The 16,507-nt window shown below is 39.0% G+C and overlaps 1 protein-coding gene across 1 annotated transcript; it reads right to left on the reverse strand.

The window, feature by feature from the left end:
* Window positions 1-15,948: 15,948 nt before the first annotated feature.
* On the reverse strand, window positions 15,949-16,170 carry LOC118851983 (myelin associated oligodendrocyte basic protein). The gene has a single exon (XM_036761593.1). The coding sequence runs from the start codon at window positions 16,168-16,170 to the stop codon at window positions 15,949-15,951; it is 222 nt and encodes a 73-aa protein (XP_036617488.1).
* Between the last annotated feature and the right edge of the window lie 337 nt (window positions 16,171-16,507).

The raw sequence follows: 16,507 nt of genomic DNA on the forward strand, positions 1-16,507 counted from the left end.
CGATGGATAGATGTTCTTCTTTTCTCCCTAATAATTTTCTTTGAACAAATGTAACATGTTATAGCATTATCTCTGCTCTTTTGAACAGAATATTTTCAATGCCGTGACTTTCAAAAAGAAGGCAGTGTTAATCAGGGTTTGTGAAGGGAAATGTTTGTAGATAACAGTACATTTTGTATTTCATCCTTTTTTTAAGTTTGTACGTTAAGTGTATCTGCTTCAGAGCTAGAAATAACCTTAGTGGCCACCAAGTCATCTCTCCCTTCATTTTTTAGGTGATAAAATGGATGCCTCAAAGATTAAGCCATTTATACAAGAGCTAAGTGACAGAGTCAGGATTTGAACATATGGGTTCTGACTCCAGTTATGACTAAGGGATTTGTATTTCTACATAAATCAAACTGGTTAAATAATATACTTAAGGAGAAAGCTAGCTTCTTTGCTCAGCAAAGAAAAACGTCTGTTGGCTATATATCCACTATGGTTTGGTAGGCTTTTAGCTTAAAAAATCAGCCATTAATATCTTTGTTTCTCTGTCTCTCTCCTCTCCTCTCCTCTCCTCTCCTCTCCTCTCCTCTCCTCTCCTCTTCTCTCCTCTCCTCTCCTCTGCATATATCTGATTAGATAAAGTCTGGGGAAATATGTGGAAAAAGAAGGAATTCAATGTCCCAGACCCTGGACCAAAATGAATATAGCAAATTGTAGAAAGAAAATAAAAGCAAAGTTATTTTCACTTATTGCCAATGTGAGATCTTGGTGATTATGCCTGTCCGACGTGGTGGATGTTTAGACGAGATGGTGGTAAAGAATCCATTATCTCTTTAGCTGTTGGACAATGATGGATTCAAGCAGAGCAGCTCTAGATATGATACCTTTCATTCTCTAAGGTTGCAATCCATCAAGTTCCAGGGTTAAATGAGTGCAACCCCAGTTGCTAAGCTGCTGGTCTGTAGGATATTTTGTTGAGTGTTAATATAATCATTATTTCAAAGTAAAGATATATAGAGTCTATGCTTCTACAGCATCTTGGAGAAAAGCTAAATGATATGCCAGTATGTACCAGTGAAAGAAAGTATCTTCTGACAATGATCTTATCAATCATTTTCAGTATTTTTTATTCTTTATTCTTGTTGATACCATTTGTTTTTACATTACCTTCATTTACGGATAAATAACATCCCTTTCTCCCTTCACATTTACCTATTCCTTATAATAAAGACTAAAAGAGAAGAAAAGTATAGTCCAGCAATACTAACAAACATACCAATGACATCTTTTTAGGTTTATCCATTAATTTTCTAATTTTTAAAATGCATATCCATTTCATTAATCCTCTCTTTTTCTATTTTGTTAATGTATGATTGTAAGGATATGATTATCCTCCAAGAACTTCTTTAACACCAGTCGCACATGATATGCAATATTCCACAATATAGTCCTCCACCTTTGCAACAAGGAGATACAGATCCATTTAGCCAAATTTTCTCAGGGGCCAAGACTGATCATTTTAATTCAACAGTGTTTAGTTTCTTTCTTTTACCCCTCACATTTTCACCTTCACTCTACTCACAAAATGACCATTTTACTTCATGTCTTCATCACTTCTTACCTGGACTTCTGTGATTCAGGAAGAGAAAATGAGGCTGACAACTCGATGCAGCTCTGCCTCATTTAAATCTACTTCATGGGCAAGTCCAGACATCATTGTCATTGGTTCTTTTTGAAGATGAAGGACAAACAACAACCACCTGTACTATTGCAATGACTTCTGAATTGGTCTTGCACCTCAGGGGTCTCCCCAATATAATCCATGCCCTACACAGCTGACAACATGGTTTTCCTTCCATACAGATCTGACCACATCAGTGTCCAACTCATTAAACTCTAATATCTCTCTTTTACCTCAAGGATAAAATATAGACTTTTCTTTTTGGCTTTTAAAGTCCTTCATAATTTAGCCCCAACTTACCTTTCCAGCCTCATATTTCTTTCCCTTTCATGCACTCTATAATTCAGCCAAATTGGTTTGCTTGCAATTCATCACACACAACATACTGTAGCCCATATCTGTTCTTTCTGGCTATCCCCTATTCCTGGAATGCACTCCTTCCTCATCTTTGCCTCAGAGAACATAAAATAGCTTTAGTCCATCAAGGCACAGCTCAGGCACCACCTTCTGCAAAGAGCCTTCTCTAATCCTCCAATCAGTAGTGCTCTCCCTCCCTAAATTTGCATTTTTCTTGTAATTGCTTATTCAGTGTACATACGTACGTATATATATGTACACACACATGTACATACATATATGTGTGTATGTGTATGTGTGATATATACGTACACATGTATACATTATGCCTGACCTGTGGTAGAGCCTTCTGGGCTCATATTGGTTTGATCAGCCACAGTCAGACACACTGTACCTTGACCTTGACATTGTGATGTCCTTTTGGCCCTCTTTGAGAAGGAAGTGCCATGACCAACCAACCATGTATACATTGCCTGAGCAGAATATTCCATTTTGAGAATAGAGATTGCTTTAATCTTTGCATTTATGCATTCCCACCACCTAGCATGGAACACAGAGTAGGCACATAAGGAACGCTCGTTGATCGATTTCTTTTTATTATTGTTGTTCTTTCCATTTATATTGTTGTAGTCATTGGGTATGTTTTCCTAGCTTTGCTTAATTGACTTAGCATCAGTTGTTTTTTTATGTTCCCATGCTTCTCTGAATTCTTTATATCTGTCGCTTCTTACGGCTCGGTAATAATCTATTCCATTCAGGTACCACAATTTGCTTATCTATTGCCCCTAATTGGTGGCAAACATTTGGCATTAAAAATGGCACATGAGAGTTCCAAATTAAACTTGAATTAACTTTAAATAACTCTAAGTCTGGGGTAATTAGGTGGTGCAGTGGATAGAGCACTGGGCTCTATCCTGGAGTCAGGAAGACCTGAGCTCTAATCTGGTCTTAGAAATATGTGATTTTGGGCAAGTCATTTAACCCTCTTTGCCTCAGTTTCTTCATCTATAAAATGAGCTGGAGCAAACCATTCTGGTATCTCTGCCAATAAAAAAAACCTCAAATAGGGTCATGAAGAGTTGGATGTGGCTGAAATGACTGAACAACAACAAAACCAACTTTAAGTATGCAGTGATTTGGCCTACCTGCTTCAGAGTTGACCTTTGTTACTAAGGAATAGAAGTAGTCAATATGATCATTTGCTGCTGAATCAATGCTTTGGAGTTGTGGTACTAAAGACTTTGAGAGCCCCTTGGACAGCAAAGAAAGCAAATCAGTCAATACTTAAAGAAAACAATTCAAGTAAAACACTGAAGCTTAAGTACTTTGGCCATATAATGAGTAGATGGGACTTATTGGAAAAGACTTTGATGCTGGGAAATATTGAAGGCAAAAGGAAAAGGGGCTGGCAGAGTATGAGATGGATAGATAGTGTCATGGAAACAATGAATAAAAACTTAGATTTTGAGAGATGGTGGAGGACAGAAAGGCCTAGTGTGCTATGGTCCATGGGGTCATGAAGAGGCAGACACAACTGAATGACTCAACAACAAAAAAAATGATCATTTGGTTAAAAGGAGCTACATGATGCTTAAGATTTCTTGATTTTGCTCTGGAGGTGGAGCAAGTCCTCTTTTTCTTCCATCGTAAAAATCACAAAGTGTAGCATACTTTTTCGTCAGCCAGAAATGCTGAATACAGCTCTCAGGAGAGATGATTTGATTTATTCTTGAATTGGTCACACCTGAGTTATCCAGTTGAGCTCAAGCTGTTTTTCTTCATGGTCTAAGCTAGGAGCTGATTACAATTCTTGAGTTAATGCCTACCTCTAAGCTGAGTATATGATCTTAATACAAAAATAGACTGACACAAATTCTTTGTTATAAAGGATGCTTCTCTGGAAGGAGGCTGAGAAGGATACAGGGGGATATTTAGGTTATGTAAAAATAAAAGATATCAATAAAATTGATTTTTAAAAGACTGACAGTAGATTGTGAAGTCAGTACTACTTTTTTCCTGGTTATATTTCAACTCAGAAGCTGGAATATATGGAAGGATCTTTGGAATGGAAGCAAATTCTTTGAACCATGCTTTATAAAGCCATCTCCAATGTAGAATCTCAATTTTTAGAAGCAATCTGGGGAGAAATATTATTTTTTATATTGTATTTATTTCTCTCACCCTGCTTCTAGGCTCTGCTCATCCCAATGCAATCTTCCACACAGCTGGCAAAATAACCTTCCTAAAACATTGTTGTTGTTTGTCCTTCATTCTCAAAGAGGACCCTGACATCAGAGAGGTGATACCTAACACACAGGTCTCACCATGTCACCACCATCTCACCCAATTCAAAATTAGCAGCTTCCTTAACCCCTCTAGAACAGAATGCAAACTTTTCAGCCCAGTATTTAAAATCAATTGACTCCAATCTTTACTTCATATACCTCCCTTTTACGAACTCCACATTCCTCCCAAAGTGACCTGCTGAACCTTCAGACATGTTGTATCCTCCATACCTGGAATGCACTTGCTCCTCACTGCCATATCTCAGCTTCATTTCCTTCCCGAATCAGCTTATACGCTACCTCCTCCTTGAAGCCTTTCTTGATTCTTACTCTCCAATATTTTTAGTGTTTTCTCCTGCCTCAGATAATCTTGTATTTACTTGTCTGTGTACTTGATATATTTCATCCTTCCTCCCCACCCAAGAAAAATGTATGGGGCATGGGAGGGAATGTTTTCATTTTTGTCTTTGTAATCCTGGCAACAAGAACAGTAAAAGGCACCAAGCAAGCTTTTCATTTTTACAATTTGTTTTGTTTTGTTTGGAAGCAATCAGAGTTAAGTGACTTGCCCAGGGTCACACAGCCAGTAAGTGTCTGAGGCTAGATTTGAACTCAGGTCCAGCACTCTAGCCACTTTACCACCTAGATGCCTCATGCATTTCATATTTAACGAAACTGAGTCTCTTGAGCCCTGTGTGGAATTTCTTTACTCCCACATTCTTCCCACAGGACCTAGCATGTTTCTTCTTCTCCATAGGGCTTTTCTAGCTGGTACAGTGGCTCTTGAAGTCCTGTCTGATAACCATTAGTCTGGGCACATCTATAGTTCTTCTAAAGTTGGTTCTCTTATCAGCAGGCCTAGCTCTTTCCTAGGTCTTCCATATTTGAAGAGCTCCCTGCTGTTGGAGATCGAGACCCTTCTGTCATGGACTCATATACATTCAGAGATTCTCTTACATGGAAGGAGACCAGTTAGCCCTGTGTGGGTCTAGATCAAAGGATGCTGAACCAGAAGCACACTTAGATATCATCTAGTTGAACCCTCTCATCATATAGATGAACACACTGGGCCCTGAAGCTCACCCAAGACCTCGTAGGCAGTAAACAGCCCTGCTGGGACTTAAGCTCAGCTCATCTGACTCTAAATTCAGTACTCTTTGTACTGTATCACATTGACTGGAAGGTTATTGGAAAGCTCCCCTACTCCAAAATTTCTCTTCAACTGGCTTGGCCTGTGCATAATCTGAACTTCCCACATCACTTACTCTTTTCAGCGAAGGAATTGGAGGTCACCGTCAAAATGTAAATATTGTGAATGAGTAAAACATTCCCTCTTAGCTGTCACAAACAGCTTAGTTCAAATTATTTTAAAGTAGGGATTCTTTATCTAGTTTCTGTGGACATATTTCAGGGGGCATCTGTGAACTTGGATGGGAAAAAATATACATCATTATTTGTATTAACCTTTCATTTCTTCTGTGTGTTTTACTTCATGCATTTTAAAAATAAATGCATTTTACTTTATGCATTTAAAAATAAGATTCTGAAGAGTCCATCAACTTTCCCCAGACTACCAAAGAGATTCATGACCTAAGAAATGGTTAAGAACCTCGGGTTTGAGAATAGCCGGGAAAGGCCCTGGACTCCATCTGGCTCCTTTCCCAAATTTCCCATCATGCCAACTGTGTGACTTTAGCCAGCTCCCAACCTTTCTCCACCTGTTTCTTTATCTGTAAAATGAGAAATAAGAATGCCTGCCCTATCTACCTACCACATAAATGAGGGGTTATTTAGGTGACCCAGGGAGGCTCTCCTTGGCAAGCATAAAACATCGGGTGGCTGGTATAGGACCCTTAAAGCAAACCAATGCAGGGGACATTAAGTGAGAGCAATGAATCAGAAAGCAAACTTAACCATTTTGCATAGCACTGGATCTGTATGCATTCAATACCTTGGAATATCATTGAAGCTTTATGAGTTTCGAAGCATTCCCTTAAATCTACTCCAACTACAATTCTTCTCCCCGCAGTCCTGCTATCATCAAAAAGAAAGGGAGTCTAATTATAGGTCTTTGTTAAATTCAATTAGGTTCAGTGAGTACTATTAAGAGCTTATTATATGCTAGGTATAAGGATAAGAAGACAAAAATGAAAGGGCCCCTCCCCTCAAGGAGTTGAAGTTCTACTGGGGGTGGAATGGAAGGGAGGGGTGAAGGATCAGGGGACAGAGGTGAAGGGTGGTGGTGGGGATTGTATACAACAGGTCAATTCTGCAGCTGGGAAGTTTTTGAAGAAAAAAAGGGTCAATATGTATGAAATCCCAAACATCTCAGAAGCAAGAAAGCTCACCCATGGACCATCTAAATTAGTCTGTGATCTATGTTTCATGGATGCTTGTGATTTAAGGCTTTGAGGTGTCTCTAACTAGTACAAGCAAAAAGTAAAAGTGAAATGCTTGGAATTCCAAAAGCCTTTACTGCACAGGGATCGATGCTACACTAATGAATAAAACTGCTAATTTGCCTCTAAAGAAGAAGTTGACCTTCAAGTTATACTGCTTTATATCTTACTAACATCTAGGTTCTAAGTCCTGTTTTAAAAGTGTTTTCTATCCTCATGTAATCCTTATTCTTTCCATTTGCTCTGACTAGATCTCGATTTTTCTCTTATGCTATCTTATCTTTGTAGGCTTTTAGTCAATAACAGATTGGGGTGAGAGGCCAATAGCTTATCAAAGGACTCAAAGATATTATCAATATACTTAATGTGTGCATTATAGAAAGTCTTCATTTCCCTACAAATCAATACTTATAAGCACTAAAGCTCAATCTGCTAATACAGATAATTTCTCATTGAATCACCAGAACCATTGTGTCTAGAATGAGGAAGCTGCTTTGTAAACCTTAAAGTTCTGTATAAATGTCAGCCATTATTATTATTATAATTATTATTAATTATCCTTATTCTCATTTTATGAGAATGCAATTCAATGTGGTTCACCTAGAAACTGTCCAGCAATAGGGGACAAGTTGCTATTCAACTATCATTTTTAATGTTCAATATTTAGCAGATTGTTGTACAAGTACATAAAATGATTGTATTTTACAGTTCTATAGGCTTGTGGAAAGCCTCTTCAAGACAGTTCTAGGAGTGGACGAAATGACATGGGTGATATGTATGTACTTCCTGAGGTTTCCATGTGATTTTATTTCTCAGTTATTGAAAGTGATTGTTCTACACTACTATGGCCTGGTCAGGCCACATTTGGAGCACTGTGTCTAGTTCTGTGCACCATATTTTTATGAGAAATGTTTGCCACCAACTGGAAAATGACTTAACAAATTGTGGTATTCGAGGGTAATGGAATAAGAATACAGGGGAATACAGAATACAGGAATAAGAATACAATAAGAATTCAGAGAAGCATGAAAAGACACATATAAACTGATACATGTTGAAGTTAGTGGAACCAAGAAAATGATGTAAACAATGATTACAAAAAAAGAAATTAATAAACCAATCAACAAGCATTCACTAAGTGAATTCATTCTGTGCCAGGCACTGGGCTTGGTGGAAGAGACACAAATTAAAAAATGGAACAGTCATAATCTCAAGGAGTTTATTTTTGAGTTTGAAAGTGCACCATGGGATCTTCAATGATCTGGCAGAGAGAGTGAGGTTGATAACTTTGTGCAACTCTGACTCACTTAAATACAATTAACACACGAGTCAAGACATCACCCGGTGATGTTATTGGTCCCCTTTGAAAACAAAGGACAGATAATAACAACAGCTGCCTGATTTCTAGTAGGAGGCATTACAACTTGAAAGAGCCCCTATATTTTCCATATTTTTATCACCATTATTAGCATCAGCTACTGGTACCAAGCTTCTATCAGGGAAATATGGGGGGGTGGTTGAAAAGAATTTAAGAGGTCTATCTAAAGGTCATAATATTGGGGCTTTTTGGATATTCATGGTAAAGTTTAGAAGCTTCAGCTTCAGTATGGCAGGCAGTAGTTCTGAAAGGCATAAGACAGGAAAAATACAAGGGACAAAGTTTTCTATATCCATGTGAGAGTGTAGGTGGGACAGGCTGGGAGTGGTTCTGAGGAGACGGCTGAGAGGGGAACTCAATACTCGGTCTGTTTCACACTAAAGCATTATACTGTTTTTTTAAGCTACATCAAAAAATATTTTGAAGAGCTTTTCAAGGACATAACAATAAGTTATTTTGTGAATCCCATGTGTTCTGTGAATACTAAGTAACAGGACAGCAATCACATGAAGGCAAAGGGTGCTAGACTCCAAGTGAAAATAAAATGGGACTTGAAGTTTTCTAAGGGAAAGAAAACCAAAAGAAGGTATCTGAAACAACAAAGAAAGAGTGTACTTCCCAGGAGAAATGAAAATATATATTCTGTTCTCAGTTTTAATAGGGGTGGTGGTTCCTGTTTCCTTATAAACAGGTTGCAAAATTGATCTGTAAGAGGCGATGATGACGATGATGATAATGATGATGATGATGATGACAACACAATGATAACTAGCATTTATATGACTGTTTTGAGATTTCCAAAGTGGATGACAAATATTACCTCATTTAATCCTTACCATGACCATTAGAAGTAGCTGTTACTATTATCTCTACATTAAAGATAATAATAATGATGATAATGATAGATAACATTGAAATAGTGCTTACTACATAGCAGGCACACTCATCATCACATCATCTCGTCGTCGCAATTAAGAAGTTCGTGCTATTATCATCCCCATTTTATAGATGGGGAAAATAAGGCGAGCAGTGACTTGCCCAGTATCTCACAGTTAGAGCCTGAGGCAAGATTTGAACTCAGACCTTCCTAACTCCAGGTTCAATCCTCTATCCACTGGGAATTTTGATAATGAAATTTAGGAATAAGAAGCGTATTTACTCCAAGCCTAGAAGGAAAGTCTTAGCTCAGAGTACAGCTTTATTCCAATTGTTAAAGTATATCACTTATGCACTGGTGGGGGGGGGGGACAGATTTTGGAGTCTTGCCTCCTACTGAGATTTTTTAATATGCTGTTGTTTACAAAGTCTAAAAGAATGTGCGCAATAACTTGTCAAAATGAACAATTTTATGCATGATGAAAGATGGCAAAGTATATAATTCATTACCCCATTTGGTACAAAAATATTCCTTTTTAAGAAATAAACCATTCTTCTTTGGGCAATATTCTCATCTAATCTTCCATAATCTATTCAGGGGAAAATAAGATTTGAGGCCAAAGATGACAACAGAAATCCATTTTTGTACATATCCTACTGGCCATAATAACTGATGAAAAAGCCCAAACCATAGGATAATTAGAAGAAAAACCTTTTCCTAGAGCCTTTCATCTGAAGTTGCCAAAACATTTCTGCAAATCTGAATTCCTTAGGACTTAGGATCTCATTTTCCCCGGTGAGAAAACTGATATTAAAAATAGCTGAAGTGAGTGAGCTCAGATTGCGAAATTCTAATACCTGTATGCATGACATTATGTTAACCTGCCACTATTCTTTTGTATCCACAGTGCTTGGCACAGTGCCCAGCACATAGTAGGTACTTAATAAATATCCATTGATTGACTGACAGATTGACTGAGAGGTAGAACAGTGCAGTGGATTTGGAGTCAAAATCAAATCCTACATTCAAACCCTGTCTTCCCTAGTTACTCTACCTATGTGACTCCAGGCAAATCATTTTTCCTCTTTGTTATTGTTTTGTCATTTTTCAGTTGAGTCTGACTTTTCATGACCCCATTTTGGGGATTTCTTGGCAAAGATACTAGAGTGCTTTGTCAATTCTTTTTCAAGCTCATTTTACAGATGAGGGAACTGAGGCAAACAGGGTTAAGTGACTTGCCCAGGGTTACACAGCTAGTAAGTGTCTGAGGTCACATTTGAATTCATGTCTTCCTGATGCTGTATCCATTGAGCCACCCAGCTGACCCAAAGTTTCCTTATCCATAAAATAAAGAGGTCCCTTCCAGCTCTAAACCTATGATCTTATGAACTCATGAAGATTTCTTGAGAAAGACAATATATAAAGAGCTCTGGAGCTAAATGAGAATCAAGGAAGACCGAGGTCTGAATCTGTAGACTGGAAACCACCCAGAGCTGCTGAAGGAAAACAGAGCTATGACAAAGTTCTAATCCTGCTATAAAAGGAGGCTTTGAGAAGAGCTGTCTGCCCTACCCTCCAGCTCTCCAAACCAAGTGGAGAAGCAACTGAGGGAGCTGACCAGGCTTCCAGCATTGAAAACTGAGTCAATCAGCATGGGGATGAGACTTCCAGTGATCAACTTATCCTAGAAGGGAAGGCAGGATGTCCTGTGGCACTGAAACCAAGCAGAGCTGCTGAAGCACATGAGACTTCAAAACTCTTAGTAAACTTCACTGGCTCCCTATTGTCTACAAGAACAAATAGCAAATCCCCTTTTGGTATGTAAAGACCCTCCCAATCTGGCCCCAGTCTATCTATCCTTCTAGCCTTATTAGAGACTAAATCCTCTTCATGCTCCCCTGTCTCATCCAACTTGCTCTTCACACCATTCCTCAGACCTGATCTCTTTGTGCCTTTTCAGGGATTGTCTCCCTTACTTTCTTAGAGTCTTTGGTTGCTTTTAAAACTCAGATTAAGTGGTGCGTTCTACATACAACCCTTCTTCATCCCTCCTAGTTTATAGTGCTCCCTCCAAATTACCCATATTTATTATGTATATGCATGATACAGGTACACACACACACACACACACACACACACACACACACAGAGTCTCCTCTAATAGAATTTAAGCTCCTTAAGGGCAATGATTCTCCCTCCCTTCCCTCCTCCCTCCTTCCCTTTCTTCCTTCTCTCTCTGTCTCTCTTTCTCTCTCTCTTTCTTTCTTTTCCTTCCTCCCCTTCTTTCTTCCTTCCTCCATTCCTCCTTCCCTCCCTCCTTTCTTTTTCTTTCTCCTTTCCTTACTTTCTTCCTCCCTTCCCTCCTCCTTCTTCTCTCTGATCATCACATCTGAACATTTTCTGTGCATAAACACTCATGCATGAACAACATTTTCTTTGAAATCTAAATATATCAATCACTTGAGCAGTTCAAATTGCAAAAATTCCCACTAAGAACAAAGTCCATTCTTGGTCCGTGGCTAATGAGCACTAGTGACATGATGACAAAACACGAATGTTTCAGTATGATGTCTGGTTAAAAGCCCGATGGGTTCCCAGGGCTTCTCCCTTGTATTTTGTTTTACGTGTACTCACACCAGACTCTGAGGAAGAGAAGAACATCAGTGTGAGGATTAAAAGATTGCTCTATAGGGTATCCATGATTGACTAAGCCTACCTGGATCAATGGACTAAACAACAGAAAACTCAAGTGTTTGCCTCTATGTAGATACACAGACATGTAATAGCTTCCTGTGAAATGGATCAGGTCTATTTAACAAAGACTCTCTGAGTCTGAATGGACCTAAGAGACCATTGCAATATCCCTGCAAAGTGGTCCTATGGCCTCTGATGGAAGAGCCCTAGTGATGGGGAACCTACTGATTTCCAAGCAGCTTGTTCCATGTTTGGATAACTCTAGTGAGGAAAATCTGTTTCTTTGTGACTCATTGGCATTTTCTTTCTTCGTATGTTTTCTTCTATTCCTGGCTGGCAGTATATTGACCCAACTGGATGAGAGTGGTCATGGAGTCTATCTTACCATGCCTATAAAAGTTGCTTTTCTGTGTCATTCAGAAAGATCCCAAACAACTGCTAGATAATATTTATTTCCCTTGGTAGAGATTTTTGCACACTGTGGCTCAGTATTCCCAAGGCAGTCTACAAAGCTTGCAAATATGTATATTTAGAGTTGATATGAACTATTTTATTGTGCTTAACTAGAATTGGCTTTAGATAGTAATCAACATACACAGTGTCTCTTAAAATTGCCCTAAAGGCAATTAGTCAAGTACGTTGGAAGAAGCCCCAATGAGTTCAGGTAACCCAATTCCAAATCACATAGGGCATTTTAGATTAAAATCAATACCCTGGATAGCAGCCAAAAGCATAAGAGACAGTGAGGATCATGAAGCAATATGCTGCATGCCCCCAATATCCATAACTTAAAGCTGTTGCATTAGAGCATCTACTGCAGTAAGATCTATAATTAAAGTCAAAACATCATATTATAATATGAATGCTTTTCTCAGTTGCCAAAAACTGAGTGGGTAAAAAATAATCCCATTTGTCTGAAATATTCCATGCTGGATCCAAGACAAACTTGTTCTTAAAAGTTAAGCATAATGAGTTTGGCTGTGACCGAGTTATATAAGTATGGGAAAGTGAACAACTCTAGACTATATAAATAAAAGTCCAACCTTTTTTATGTTCATATAGCTCAAAGGATGGCTAAACTCTTGCCCTATACCAACATAGGAAATCACGACTACTCTTCTAGTATGCTTGGAAAAGTAGTTTCATAAAACTGAAACCCCTCACTTATCTCAATAATTTCATCCTTGAAGAGCATGCTTTAGGTACCATGAAGGTAGTCCTGGATTCTAAAGAGATATCTAACACCCTCTTCCCACCTTCCCTCCCTAGTACCTTCCCTCTGAAATTACCTTCTATTTACACTTATACATCTTGTCTTCTTCCTCTATTAAATTGTGAACTCTTTAAGGCCAGGGACTTTGTATTTGTTTTTCTTTGTATCCCTGGCACAGTGTCTGGCACTGCAAGCTGACTCACTCAAGAGTTGCCTGGGACTCTAAGAAATTAAGTAACTTGCCATGGGTCAGTCACATAGTAGGTGCACGTCTGAGGTAGGACTTGAACCCAGGTTCTTCTGACAACAGAGCACCTCTGTTTCCTCTGCCATAGCTGCAAATACTGGAGGTACTAGATTTATAGGGCAGCTAGATGGTACAGTGGATAGAGTGTTGGCCCTGGAGTCAGGAGGATCCAGAGTTCAAATCCCACCACCCTTAGTAGCTCTGTGACCCTCTGCAGGTCACTTAACCCTGTTTGCCTCAGCTTTCTCATCTGTAAAATCAGCTAGAGAAGGACATGGCAAATTACTCCAGTATCTTTGCCAAGAAGACCCCAAATGGAGTCACAAAGAGCCAGATACAACTGAAATGACTGAACAACAATACTAAATTCAGGTCAATCAATTAATATTTTAGTTCATGGGGAAGGGAAAAAGTCCATTTTCTATATTTAAAGTTATCTTTTGTTAGGCTGCAAAAAATCCTTCTAAAAGTGGCACTTTGCTGTCCTCTCAAGAAAGTCAGGGGTATGCAAATGCATGATACAGGAAGGCAGGCATGACAAATAAAGGAGTCACTTGCTCATTGCCATGCTAGCAGCAGGAGATAAAATATTTCCAGATGAATTTGGTGGCTATTTGAGCATTCTAATTTAATGGCTTATATTTCAGTGTCTGATAAGGGTTTAATTGAGGTGATTTTTTTATGAAGCTATTAATAATTTAGTGAGATGACAGATAATTAATATCACATATGGAACTTTTCAAACTCAGATTTATGAGAGTGACTTGACATAGGGAACTGAGGTGTCCTAGCAACCCAAATAACAGCCAGAGCTGTATTCCTCTTTCCAGCACAGATCAGAAATGAGAAAACCTGCTGCTGTCTCAGAGGGAGCCAAACTTCAAAAGCCAGTTGCCCATATTCTATGCCAAGCACAAACATGGAGTTTGGCTAGGGAAGGGAATTAGATAAATCTTCTCATGGTTAATGAGGATTAGAAGACTGCTCTATAGGGTACCAGTGACTAAGACTACCTGGATCAGAGAATGAATGAAAAATGAACCTAATTCCCATTACTCTGCAGTCTTCAGTCTTCATGGTGACATTGGGATAATAGGCTCAGCCAGCAGTTCAAGCCAACAAGGAGGCCAGGAAAGAAAAGAAGCCATTTTTTGAAGTGAGGATTCAGGTCAAGGGAAGGATAGGAAATGAAGGCCATTATCGAAAATGAATCTGTAAGTCAGTTGATTAAATGATTCGTAGTTCTAGATTTGTCTCTCTCTAAAATTTTGAAAAGTATATTCTCCTAATAGTTATGTATAAATAGAATGACTAGCCTAGACCTTTGTTTTAGCATACAATTTTTTTAAGGTACGGCTCCAATCATAGCCTTGTCTGTACAAAAGGATACAAAGACTAAAAAAAGATGAAATAGTCCCTGCCTTCAAGGAGTTTATATTTGATCAAAGCAGGTAACAAGTTGTATGTCTTTGGTTAGTCTTCTACCTGAAAGTGGATTCTGACATCTGGTCACTCTGGGAAGTCAAAGCAAACGTGAACTCAATATATTTATTTGAATGTCTTATCTTTATACAAATGTATAACCAAGTGAAGGCATGGTAGTGTACAATGAGATTCCAGAAAACAAATGGCATCATAAACAATAAAATATGAAACTGTCAGAGATCAAGACCTTGTTGCCATTGTCATGTGCAAAAACTATACATCGGTCTGTGAGAGTCAACTAATTGGACTCTTTAAAAGCTCCTCCTCCCAAGAAAAGATCCATTGTTTTTTTCACCTGTGTTCCAACATTTGCATTAATAAAAGTCAATGATCCCTAGTACATAAGAAAAATTAAATCTAACCCCATGGATGATATGAACATACTGCTGATTTGTAGATTGCATAAATAAACAAATCATTAAAAAAACAACTGACTAGATACTAGCAATGGATTCATTAAAACAATTTTTTTTCTTTACAATGTTTCTAAGCAACATAGGATTTAGAGATCTTTTGTAAATTAAATTTTAAAGCATACACACATACGGCAATGCTGTTATCAATGATTTGGAAAACCTGAATTTTTTTTTAATTGATGCAATTAGCTGAGAGGGATAATTAGGAAAAGGAAGAGACTTTCATTCCAGAATGTTCAAATTCCATGTCAAGGTATACTAGTTGGGCCTCAGTTTCTTCATTTGTAAAATGAGTTGGAGAAAGAAATGGCAAACTACTTGAGTATCTTTGCCAAGAAAACCCCAAATGGGGTCATGAAGAGTCGGACATGACTGAAACGACTAAACAATAACAAAAAATGAACATAACAACACAATAGGGTGGGAGCCCCCAGAAGGATGAAGACAATAGTCCATTTAGTTATTGTTGTTCAGTCATGTCCACCTCTTCATTTGGGGTTTTCTTGGCACAGACAAAAAATGAGAAGACTGAGGCAAACAGAGCAAAACAGAGACTTGTCCGGGGTCACACAGCTAGTAAGTATGTGAGGTCAAATTTGAACTTAGGTCTTCTGGACTCTAGGCCTGGTACTTCATGCATTATGGCACCACCTACCTCCCCCTTATTCCTTCTTTAGCTCTAGGTTCAGAGATAGGAAGCCTGGATTTTAGTCAGAGAAAATAAATGCTTGTTAATTGGGAGAAAAATAATATAACTAAGAAGCTTCCTGAAATGACATTTAACTTAAAATTGCCCGTTGCTAGCTTTTTGCGTCTAGGGGGTGGCAGGCATCCCTGGGGAAGGAAGCGCTGAATGGGCCTCCCAGCAGCAGCAGGAGGCTGGCTCTGGCCGAGCCCCCCAGGTGCGGCGGCGGCGGGGCCCCTGCTCTTACCTGGTTTGCTGACAGACACAGCAGAGCCACACTCTCTCCTTTTTCTGGTAGGAACTGCAGCTTTTGCAAATGTTGTACTTGCAGTCACAGCACTGTCTCTTGGTGTTGAGGAGGAAGGTGAAAGGGGCACAGCAGCGCATGCAACAGTGCTCTGTGAACTGCCGGTGCTTGGACAGGATGCTACACTTGCTGCCTTCTTCGTCCAGCTTTTGTTTCATCTCGCTGGGAAACCCATGAGGGAAAAGAGAGAAAGCAGTGCATGAGAACCTCCAGCCACAGTACAGAGGGACCTGCCTGAAGCCTCCTTCCCCTTTCCCAGGTATCCCATTATCACAGTCTTCAAGCAATCAGGGAGTATTTGTGAAGCCCTCACCTTTTGTTCTTGATACCAGGCATACAGTGACAAAAGTGAAAGAGTCCTAGCCAACAAGTGTGCTTTATACATACACATATATATACATAGCAATCTGGGAGTGGAAGTCCCTCAGGGTTTCTGGCCAAAACAGAAACAGTTGCTACTACCTTCACTCAGACAATCAGGGCCCAAACAATGAA

This window comes from Trichosurus vulpecula, chromosome 5, assembly GCF_011100635.1.
Source record: "Trichosurus vulpecula isolate mTriVul1 chromosome 5, mTriVul1.pri, whole genome shotgun sequence".
Lineage (NCBI taxonomy): Eukaryota > Metazoa > Chordata > Mammalia > Diprotodontia > Phalangeridae > Trichosurus > Trichosurus vulpecula.